At 54.2% G+C, this 11076-nt stretch overlaps 2 protein-coding genes across 58 annotated transcripts in view; both read right to left on the reverse strand.

The window, feature by feature from the left end:
• MADD (MAP kinase activating death domain) overlaps positions 1-1311 on the reverse strand; it is a 42406-nt gene extending 41095 nt beyond the window's left edge. For 17 of the 50 annotated variants that reach the window (XR_008662462.1, XM_055309813.1, XM_055309785.1 and 14 more), the window contains exon 1: positions 982-1310. The gene's annotated coding sequence lies outside the window, so the exon portion shown is untranslated. Of the gene's footprint in view, positions 1-981 lie in introns of all 50 variants that reach the window. The other 33 variants (XR_008662464.1, XR_008662463.1, XR_008662461.1 and 30 more) reach the window with 5 other exon arrangements.
• Positions 1312-2139: 828 nt separating this feature from the next.
• Positions 2140-10154, reverse strand: NR1H3 (nuclear receptor subfamily 1 group H member 3). 8 transcript variants are annotated; one of them, XM_055308694.1, is made up of 11 exons: positions 10083-10154; positions 9452-9599; positions 8443-8523; positions 7784-7972; positions 7098-7364; positions 6668-6876; positions 6381-6560; positions 6134-6233; positions 3172-3285; positions 2864-2958; positions 2140-2670 (listed from the first exon to the last, which is right to left on the reverse strand). In XM_055308694.1, exons 3-11 carry the CDS (start codon positions 8483-8485, stop codon positions 2524-2526), a joined length of 1344 nt encoding a protein of 447 aa, XP_055164669.1. In that variant the 5' UTR covers positions 8486-8523; positions 9452-9599; positions 10083-10154; the 3' UTR covers positions 2140-2523. The 8 variants fall into 8 exon arrangements, with proteins under 8 accessions (XP_055164669.1, XP_055164679.1, XP_055164673.1 ...); XM_055308704.1 differs by lacking the exon at positions 10083-10154 and adding an exon at positions 9900-10074 and having other exon boundaries at positions 9452-9564; XM_055308698.1 differs by lacking the exon at positions 10083-10154 and adding an exon at positions 9900-10074.
• Between the last annotated feature and the right edge of the window lie 922 nt (positions 10155-11076).

The raw sequence follows: 11076 nt of genomic DNA on the forward strand, positions 1-11076 counted from the left end.
ACTCACATCCTGTTTTCGTATCAACCCAGCCTCAGACTCTGCCTTTTGCCTCAACCATGTTTTTACTAATGGGGGTGGGGGGGTCCCTGGTTCTCAGCTCCTATATTCCAAAGGCGTCACGCTGAAAACGCATACCTATCTGCTGAAGTCCTACTTCACCATCCACTCCATCCAGACGCTGATTTAGAATCCATAGATCTTTTAAGTTCTCTGAATTTTCAGCCTACGAATGGCCACGATAATCAACGCTTTGGATTAGTCCCTCGTGTGGGGCAGGATGTCATAGTAAAACCACAGGAACCGGAGAGCGATATGACATCTTTGCTGACGTGAGCACAACAGGAGGCTCTCGCCTCTCCTACCCAGGCAGTGACCTTGCAAGCGCATCAGCACAGACTAGTCAGCATTGGGGGAGAAAGAGAGCAGTAAGGCAGGCAGGCAATAGGCAGGGTTGGAGAGGGGGGGGGGGACAGGAAGAGGTGGAATTGAAAGATGCACGAGGATGAGGAGGCAAGCAGCTGCAGGAAAGATTAAACAGTGTCTCGACTCCAGTTTTGAAACACCAAAAAAAAAATTTTTTTTCTTTTTCGAAAAGACCAAACATGGTCTCCGAATCGTGATCAAATATAGGGTGTGCGTGCACACGCGCGCGCGCCAGGTGCTTATCCCGGCTCGGTCCTCTGGCAAGACAGCCCCGCCCGCCCCCTCACCTGCTGGACAGTTCGCCCCGCCCCCGCCCCGAACCCGCGCCCGGGCCACCCCGGCAGGAATCGAGGCCCGCCGCGGCGAGCAGAGCCCGGAGCACCGGCGCGCACCCCCTCTGCAGCCCCGAGCGCCCTCAGTCCTAGCCCCGCCCCCTCCCTCCGCGACCCCCGCCCCCCCCCAACTCCTTGAGGGCCTCCTCAGAGGTGGCTTCCCCTGGTGCCCGTTTCCCCCGGAGAGCCCCGTCCCCAGACCCTTCCAGGGCCCGGACCTTCCTACCTCCCGAGCCGTGGGGCGCCGGCCAGGCCCAGCCAGACGGCCCCCGGCAGCAGAGCGTCGGAAGCTCGCGGGCGCCAGCCCCGCTCGGAGCGCGCGCCAGTTCCGCGTCTGCACCGGGGGGCGCGTACCACTCGGAGCCGGTGAGGGAGGGGGGAGGCTGAGGGGGCCGGGGGCCGTACCATGCACCACGGGGGGACGGGGCTGCACCAAGCCGTCCGCTGAAGGGTGGAGCCAACCTCGGGAGAAAGGCGGCTACGCACACACCTATCCGTGGGGGAGTGGGAAGGCGACGGGGAGCGCTGGGCCGGCCCAGCGCCAAGCGTGCCACGGGGAGGACCCAAAGGGATTTTAATTTGACGTGGTGATAGAGCCTCTTTCGACGAACCGTGGATTAACGTGGAAGCGGCTTCTCAAAATAAAACTGCTCCTGAGACTTCCTGAGCGTCACCCACACCTCAACCCCCCCCATTCCCCACCCCCCCCCCCGCTAGCGGCTTGGAAGTGCCCGGCAGCCTGGGCTGCAAAGCCTGCGGGCCCGGAGGTGGACCCTACCAACTCACGGACGGCGGGGGGGTGGGAGCCGAGGTCGGAAGGCGTGGCCGCCGGCTCACCTACACGGGAGCGCGCAGAGCGCAGGGGGCGTGAACGGTGCCGCGATACCCGCTGGGAAATGGAGTCCAGTCCCTCTGACAGCCCCAACCCTCCCCTGGCCTCAAGGCACTTTCCTTCCCGGTCCTCAGGGCCTGGGGCCCTACAGCACTGACTGTTGGGCCCTCCTTTTTTTTTTTTTTTTTTTTTTTTTAGGTACCAACGGAAAACCCGAGGCATTACGAGGGCGCGCACGAAGACAGGTGCATGCATGGCTGGGGTGTTTGTGCTGAAAATTCACTCCCCTTCCCCCGAGAAAGAGAACCCTATCCCACCTGGATCATTAAAGGGGAAGGGGGCATCTAAGCCGCAGTAGGGCGGGCTTAGTTGAAGGAGGTCCCCTCTCACTGCCAAGGCTGTTACTGTGGTTTGTCTCCCTCTTAAGCGTCTGGAAGCGGACCCTAAAGGACGGTTTCCACCCCAATGGCCATGCCCCCACCCGCAGGGTCCAGAAATAGTTTCTCTCATTCTATCTTCCTTGTGGAGTTTCTGTACACACGGCGCCAGACCTATCAGTGAGGCAGCCCCGAGGCATTTATGGCTGAGCCGCAGAATGACAGTGGAGAATTTCTCTTGGGGCCCTGTGGGGAAAACAGGAAGCGGTGGAGGCAGGACGGGCAGGGCCCTGGAGAACCTTGTGCAAAGTGGCCCCCAGATCCATTCACAGTCTTGGGTTGGGTTCAGTACAGTCTTCAAATGGAGCACAGTGTTGGCAGGACCCTCACTGCCCAGCAGCCACAGACTCCCAACCCTTTGACTCTCCTTTAATGCCACAATGAGGATCTCCTTTGCCCAGCTCCCAGGAATGTTTGCCCTTCTCCGTCTGCTTCACCTCTAAGAAGCAGGCAGGCGCCTCAGAAAACAGAAGATATGGGGGGGTGGGGGGAAGAGCAGTCATTCGTGCACATCCCAGATCTCAGAGAGTAGCGGGGGAAGCTTTTTGTCCTGCAGGCGCAGTGCAAACACTTGCTCTGAATGGACACTGCTCAGTGTCCGGAGGCTCACCAGTTTCATTAGCATCCGTGGGAACATCAGTCGGTCCTGAGGGAAGGAGAGAGACAAGTATAGTGTCTGTCTCTCCCCAGGGAAGGGGGGCAAGGATAGGGGAATTATGGGATGGGTAGAGAACTAGCTGTGCAAGATGTATTCAGGGAAGGATATTTGAAGGGGAAGTAGGGGTGTCTGGGGATGAGCCTGTGGGGAGGAGGAAAGGAGGCGACTTGGGGAGACTCACATGGGGGTGGTGGATGGAGACGTAGGCATGCAGGGCCTCCACATAAGTGTGTTGCAGCCTTTCTACCTGGAGCTGGTCCTGCACATTGGGCCGGTCTATAGGTCATCAACAGAGGTCAGGAGCAGGTGTGGCCAGGGTCTCAGTGCCACACCCCAAATCACAACCCCCCAAATAGGGACATGCCCCACCCTCTCCCCAGGTAGCACAACAATGGAGGGCTCCCACTCCCACAATTCCTGCCCTATGGGGCCTGCAGCCCCACTTGATGCAAGTCTCTTGCTCCTTTTCCCTTCTGCCCCTCATCGCACCTGCAGAGAAGATGCTGATGGCAATGAGCAAAGCAAACTCGGCATCATTGAGTTGCAGCTCATTCATAGCTCTGGAGAACTCGAAGATGGGGTTGATGAACTCCACCTGCAGCCCTGGGGAGGAAGAAGGGAGTGGGGCATGCAGCACCAGCAGCAGGAACTTCCTTCTCTCCTCCAACTCCTTAACTTATGGGAACTATTAGGAACTAAGAAGTCTCCAGGGCTCTGCTGGGTAACATTAGGCAAGTTTCTTTTCTAAGCCTCATCTGTGAGATGGGAATATCTGAACTTCTAAGACTGTTGTGACGGTTAAATCACAAAGCATGCAAAGCATGTATAGTGCTGTGTTTGTCACACAAGGAGGTACTGAGTTAAATGATAATACCTGCTATTACTGCAATTCTCCGGGGCCCCACATTACTAGAAATAGAAAAACTCTTGTTTTTGTTTTCAAAGAAAACTTTTTCACTGGCAATTGGCCTTATTTGAATACTAGAGATATGCCTCATGTTTCAGGTCCCAGCAGGAACACAGCAATGTGGTTGAGGGCATGGACTGTGGCATCGGACTGCCTGGGTTTGAGCCCTGGCTTGGCCATTTATTAGGCTGTGTGACCTTACATAAGTTATCTAAGCTCTCTGGGTCTTGGTTTTTCCATCTGTAAAATGGAAGATAATAACAGCACCAACCTCATAATGAGTCCTTAGAATGGTAACTCCTATATAAGTGTTTGTTAATAAATAATAAAACTTTAAAAATAGAACCAGTCTTTTTGCGGAGAGTGAAGTTCAACACACCATGACCTAAAGTCATAACATCTAGAGCACACTTCTGCCATCACAAAGTCTCCCCACCTCTCCCTGTCCCCCAGGCTTTCTGATTTCTTTTAGCAACCATCTGCTAACTTTTCCATTTGAGGCTTCTTGATTAGTCACTTCCTGCACTTTCACCCTGATGTTTATCAAGTGTGTGTTGAGACATTTAATGGACAAGCGCCATTTTATAAAGCCTTTCTTGGTGAGGTGTTAAGCCTCAAATTGTGAACGGCCCCTTTGTACAGAGAGGATAAGTAGGTTCTGGAGTTGTGCTGTGTACCCTGCCAGGTCGGCTCACACTTGCTGAATGGACACCCCCAGCACTGTGCATGCACATCTTTAGCTGTCCACTGCATGCAGCATATGGTAGTGGATGTACAGAAGGACGGAGATCTGACAAAAGAGAGCCCCTGCTCCTCCTACCCAAGACCTCACTGACAAAAAAGAAATGAAAGGCAAACATGAGGGGCGCCTGGTTGGCTCAGTCAAGTGTCTGCCTTCCACTCGGGTCATGATCCCAGGGTCCTGGGATGGAGCCCCACCTTGGGCTCCTTGTTCAGTGGGGAGCCTGTTGCTCCCCCTGCTTGTGCTCTCTTGCTGTCAAATAAATAAAATTTTTTTAATAAAATCTTTTTTTAAAAAAGGCAAACATGATGGTTCAAAACTGCTTATATAAATGAATCTATAAATAGGTGCAGATTCAGATGGCACAAGTCTGCAAGTGCTGAAGGAACACTCTTCACATGAGAATGGCAAAGGGTTTAGAAAGGAGGATGTTAGGAAGGATGAGGAGGAGACCATGCTTCAGAAGGGCTGGGGAAGCAGCATTTGGGGAACAGGCAGATAAAGGGAGCAAGGCTGGGTTGTTAAAGCTGGAAAAAGTCCTCAAGTTGCCCCTTTAGGTGCCTACACAATCCAGGGGCACACCTGGCACTACAGAAAGCAAGAGATGCCAGTAGACCTCGGCCATGCCCTGTTGTTTAAGGAGGCCTTTCTAGAAAGCTCACTGGATGGCTTGTGTGGGAACAAGAGGCAAATGAGCTGGTCTGTGTCGCCAGAAAAAAGAGAGGACTTTATGAGTTCTGCCCTGGAAACCAGGACCTGCCAACCCTGAGAATGGAGACACAGCATGAGCCCTATTTTATAGACCCACTCACTCAGGTGTTAAACTACTCAGTCTCCTGCTGAGCTGAAGCTCTAGTCCCTCCAAAACCCTGTGAGCATTCCATTCTTTCCCACCACTGCCCCCCAATAACACAAACATTACCAGCAACTGAATATGAGGAAACCAACACTGCTTAGCCTGCAAGCAAGGAGCAAAGAGAAGTCCTGGGAACTAATTCTTGGAGAAAACACTCCAGGTGCTGCATGGGGATGGGAGTGTTCACTCTTATCCGAAAACTGCCCTACAATTGCCATGTTTCAGCTTCTGTTCCACAACTCATCAGAAAAAGCAACTGAAAAAGAGTAGGGGGGAAAATCAGTCCCCAAGATCCTCAAAAAGCACAACCAAGTCCATCAGTAGATACTAAAAGGCTCAGTGCAGTGCTTTTCAAGCTCTTTTTTTTTTTCCTAGCTGTGAAATCTTTTCTTCAAGCAAAACATTATGCAGAAGCACAATATTAAATGGAGTTTCTTGGGACACCTGGGTGGCTCAGAGGTTGAGCATCGGTCTTTGGCTCAGGTCGTGATCCCAGGGTCTTGGGATCAAATCCCACATCAAGTTCCCTGAGAGGAGCCTGCTTCTCCCTCTGCCTATGTCTCTGCCTTTCTGTGTCTCTCATGAATAAATAAATGAAATCTTTAAAAAAAAAATGGTTTCTCGTTTGGCTAGAGAGGATGAAGGACATTCCTGTGTCACTGTTCCTCCTTTAAGGTGACACTTCTATGGAAGCCCCCACCCACAGGCCAGGCTCCTTGAAACACTGTGTGAAGACCACTGGGCAAATGCAACAGAGAACAGAAGTCTATTTGGGTCAGCTGAGAGAGGCCTAACACCACTCTGACTTTCTATCTTGGAAAAACAAGTGGAGCCTTCCCCGTACAGCCACCCAAAGCCTGGGCCTGTGTCTCTGTAGTCACTATGAGCCCGATGACAAGAAGTGTCTTTCCACCCCGCCCAAGCCATTTTTGATCTTGGTCCTTACCTGCTTTGGCAAAGTCTTCCCGGTTATAACTGAAATCCTTGAGGAACGTGATACTCTCACTCCCAGGGTTGTATCTCCGAGATGTCTCCAGAAGCATTACCTGCACACAAGCAGCAGACCTCAAACAGGGGCTCGGAAGGCCGGTCTTGGCATGGGGCACCTGCGCTCCCCACCCAGCTGTCTGGAAGCCCCTGCCAGAGACAGTCCCGCTTTGGTTCTCCCTTCACCCCTCGGCCTCGCCAGCCACCTCGATCGCAGAGGTCTTCAGCAGGGCGATTTGGTCCTCCCGGCTGAGCTGCAGGAAGCCAGGCAGCTGTTTGGCAAAATCAACGATCTCCTGCACAGAGACGATGGCCAGCTCGGTGAAGTGGGCAAAGCGCTGCTGACGGGCCTCCCGGCTCTGGGGATCTGGTGCCATGGGCCAAGGCTACCCAGAAGGGCAAGGATGGAAAAAAATGAACTACACTGAGTCAGATATCAAGGAGCCAACCAGTGCTCTGGGCACAGCCCCCTTTCCCCAGTTCCCCTGGTTACCGTGACCCGAAGCCGGTCAGAAAAAGAGCGCCTGTTACACTGTTGCTGGGCAGCCACCAGCTTCTCAATCATGCCCCGTTGCTCTGGGCTGAGCTGGGGCAGAACTTGGGGAGGTGAGGACACCCTGGGGGGCATGGATGTGGCTTGAGCCTGTTCCTCTTCTTGCCGCTTCAGTTTCTTCAGGCGGATCTGCTCTTCTGACAAGACGCCTAAGGACAGGGTCGTGTGATATGAGGAGGGGAAATGAGCAGCCAAGATGCGGCAGAGGGGTGGTCTGAGGCTCCAGAAAAGCCGAAAGCATTGGGTAAAGGCAAGGAAGAGATACTAATCCATACTTAGGCCCTGCAGGCTCAGCTGCCTGTCTGGCCTCACACCCTGGCACCCCTTGCCCATCAGCCACTTCCCCCCACTCCCATCCCCAGACACTCACACTCCTCCCGCATGCCAGCCTGGCGGCATTTTCGAAGGCGGCACTCCTGGCACTTGCGACGCATATAGGTGTCCATGGGGCAGTGGCCCCCGCTGTGGCAGACGTAGCGCGCCCCTTTGATGACGCTGCGGCGGAAGAATCCCTTGCAGCCCTCGCAGCTCAGCACATTGTAGTGGAATCCAGAGGCCTTGTCCCCACACACACTGCACAGCTCGTTCCCCAGCATTTTGGGGGCTGGCCCCTTTTTCCGCTTCTGTGGACGGAGCTCTGGGTACAGGGGAGAGCCTATTAATGTTCTTCTCCAAGGAAAAAGCTCGGAGCCCAGGTGGCATGGCCCTGAGCGCCCAGTGACCTTTGTTCCCTTCACAGTAGGCTGTCTTGCCCGTTATGAGAAAGTAGGTCTCAGGTGCCAAGTGCTATACATCCTAGGTCCTGCCCGAGCCCTTTATGTGCATCGACCTCACAACCGTTAGCAGACACGTACTATTTACTATTTCCATTTCACAAATAAGGAAACAGGCACAGAAAGGCCCAAAGTGGAGACAAAATTCACACTCGGATCAGTCGGGTCTAATAGAACCCGAAGTCTTTGGACTTAACCATGATCTTATAGGGGTAAATAGCCCTAAGGTACCCCTCGCAGATCCAGGGGGCCCCTACTGCCTCCGAATCCAACAGCCCCTCACCTGCAGATTCTGGAGGGGTATCCACTCCGGGGAGCAGGACGGTGGGCTCTGCTGCCTGCAGCCCTGCCCCCAGAGAGCCCCCAGCAGATTGGGGAGTGCCGGCTTCCTCCCCAAGGACGCAGTCGTTGCCTCCCAGAGCCTGGCTGCTGGCATCCTGTGTGTTGGGCTCCCACAGCTCCGCTGCCGAGTCTGGGCCCCACAAAAGAGAGGCACAAGGGGGTCTCGGGTCCCTCCCATCCCCCTCCTCCATGTTCTTCTGGGAAATTGGTAACTTATCTCTACCCCTAGAGGGCAGCAAAATCCTGGTGCAGGCTTCAGGACTCTGGGGTTTGTGGGGCTCTCGGGCTGGTCACTTGTAGTCCCTCTGCATCTCAGGATGTTAACCCTCGTCCCCTTGAGGGGCTGGCGTGCATCCACTGCAGAGCTCAGCGCTCTTCAAAGCCAGTGCTGGTAAGCACTAGACATGCCAACTCTCCCCAGCAGCAAGCCCACGCTGAGAAGGACCGACACCAGACCCACAGACGGGCAGTCCAGGCAGGAGGCAAGCAATACCAAAATCAACTCTGGGCTGCCCTCCGGGGGATGGCAGGAGGCTGATTCCTGAGGGAGGAGAGGACCTGGGCCCTGAGCGCAGAGAGGGCTGGAGTGAAGTGGCTTACCAGGAGAAGCGTCAGGCACAGGGGCCTCCAGCCACAAGGACATCTCTTCCTGGAGCCCTGGACATTACCAAGGATGCTGTCCTGCAGGAATGACCCACGTTACAGTCTTCAGAACTGGGCTTCTTTCTCGCCTCAGCAACCTTCTCTACCCAATCCTATGATAACTAATACACCCGCTAACATTCACTTGCTGTGTATGTATCCAGCAGCCTGTGCTAAAACTTTCTATGCCTTCCCCTAGATATGCTTAGGATGTCATGGCTATTCTTATACCCATTTTATAGATGAGGAAACTGAGGTTTAAAGAGATTAAGTAGGGACACCTGGGTGGCTCAACGGTTGAGCGTCTGCCTTCCGCCCAGGGCACAATCCTGGAGTCCTGGGACCTAGTCCCACATCAGGCTCCTGCATGGAACCTGCTTCTCTCTCTGCCTGTGTCTCTGCCTCTCTCTCTCTGTGTCTTTCATGAATAAATAAATCTTAAAAAAAAGAGAGATTAAGTAAATTGCCTATTGCCACACAGTTAGGCAATGGTAGAGCCAAGATTCCAATTCTGGTCTCTCTGACTTCAAAGTCTTAGCTGTTGGCCACCTTGCCGCCTTTTCTACCCAGGGGCCCTTCCAGGCTATCACAGAGGGTTTGGGCACGTCTGCCCAGCTTCTCTCAGAGCCCTTGCCCTCACTCCAGGACGGGGAACAGCCAAAGTTGGCCAGGACTAGGGCATGGGATTGAGGCTCACTTGCCCAGTGAAACTCACTGCTTGTCAGACGCCCTCAGTGCTTTCCAGGGCCCCAGCACAAACCTCCTGCCTCTAGGAGTCACTCCATCCCACAGCCAGGACCCCTTCCCCCAGAACCCCTTGGGAATTATTATCCTATTGCTGCCTGGGCTGCCATCACCATCATCATCCTTCGCTTCTCCCCAGAGACCCCTAAGTTCTACAGGGTGACCCCCTCCCACTCCAGACTCACACACAGAGCCCCAGGCCAGTGCTGAGGAGTGGACCCACCGAATCCCCAGGCCACCAGACTTCCTGGCTGGTGCAGTCTCTGGAGCCCCCTTGCTGGGAGGGGAGGATGGTGCAATCCCTGGTCTGGAGGCCTCACGCTGGCAGAGTCGGAGCTGAGCAAGTGAGGGACGGGAGCCCCAGGGAAGTACTGTGGGGAAAGGCTGAGGGGAGGGACTGCCAAGGGGTCGGGCCACTTCTCCTTCCTGCTCGGCAGACCGGAGACAACTGACCAGAGCCCTGGCCGCCGTCCCCCACACCCAGGAGGCAGCTTCCCCACCATGGTGACTCCTCCCCAGCCTGCCCGCCCCCTCAGCCCAGCCTCACCCCTGCCCCCCTGCCCCCAACCATGACAGTCACATTTCCCTGTAGACCAGCCCAGTTCCACGTTTCTCCCCTTCCTCTCCTCACCCTGGTGGCTCTTAGCTGCTCTTACAGAAGGACTACCTACCAGGCACCCCTACCCCAATCCCGGCAGCCTTCAGAGTCGGTGTTCCCTCCCCTCCATAGACACCTCTTAGAGCAAAGGTCCTGGCACTGCCCAGAATTGCGACACCGAGCCCCAGCCTGCTTTCCCAGCCTCCCTCCTCCTCCTCTGCTTCTGGGAAGAGGCCAAAAGGCTCTCCCCACTCACCCCAGGCCTCGGCCACACTGGTAGAACTCCAGGGGTGGAGAAGCAGGTACTTATCCTCCCAGGGTGTCTGAGTGTTGGTACCCTGCAGGGGGCCACCGAGATGTGAAGTGGCCAGGTGAAGAGCAGTGGCAGGCCTGGGATAGGGGAAGGGGCGGAGATGGCAGGTGACCCAGATGCCAGTCCACGGTGGACCCGGGAACATGTATGCAGGTTCTCACAACTGGGAATGGTTCCATCAGCAGTGATGGTGGGTTCTATCCAGCATCTGCTGAGACTAGAGCCATAGCTATCCTGTCTTGCTACCTAGAATGGGAGATCCATCCCTGAAGGTAGATACCATGTTTTATTGATTTTATCTCCCCTGTAGCTCACAGAACAGGGCCTAGCACAGAGCAGGCAACAGAGTGGGTACTATGTTCCTGTTTGTTAAATGAATAGGTAAACAAGAAAAAGAATGATCCTCTTCCACACTTGTTAACTCTAGTCAGTTCCATCTCATCATGTTGATTTAGCACCTGAACTCTGCGCTCAGATTTTGGATTCAAATCCTCCCTTTGCTTCTGTCTCTTAGTAGCTGTGTGATCCTGATAAGTTACATAATGTCTCTGAATCTGATTCTCTATCTTTAAAATAAGGGATGATAATTGTTTTTGCCACATAAGGTTGTCACAAGTAAATGCACATAGCACAAGGTGTGGCACATAGTAAGTGTTCGAGAAATGGTAGCTGTTTTCACCTCCAATATTTTCAGCTCTAGGTCTTCCCATCATCTTGAATCTGTACACAGTATTAACCTTCCAGGGCTTGTTTCCACATGCAAACCCCTCGCTATCTCCTTTGGTCCTTAAAGCAGCCCCAAGAGGGAGGGAGGGTAAGTAACAGGAGCACCATTTTACAGAGTGCACTGAGCTCATGGGATAGCCTTTTCTAAGACCACACACAGCTAGTGACCAAACTGGGGTCAGAAACCAGATGTCCTCACTCTAGTCCCTGT

The sequence above is a fragment of the Nyctereutes procyonoides genome, unplaced genomic scaffold (genome assembly GCF_905146905.1).
Source record: "Nyctereutes procyonoides isolate TBG_1078 unplaced genomic scaffold, NYPRO_anot_genome, whole genome shotgun sequence".
Taxonomy (NCBI): Eukaryota; Metazoa; Chordata; class Mammalia; order Carnivora; family Canidae; genus Nyctereutes; species Nyctereutes procyonoides.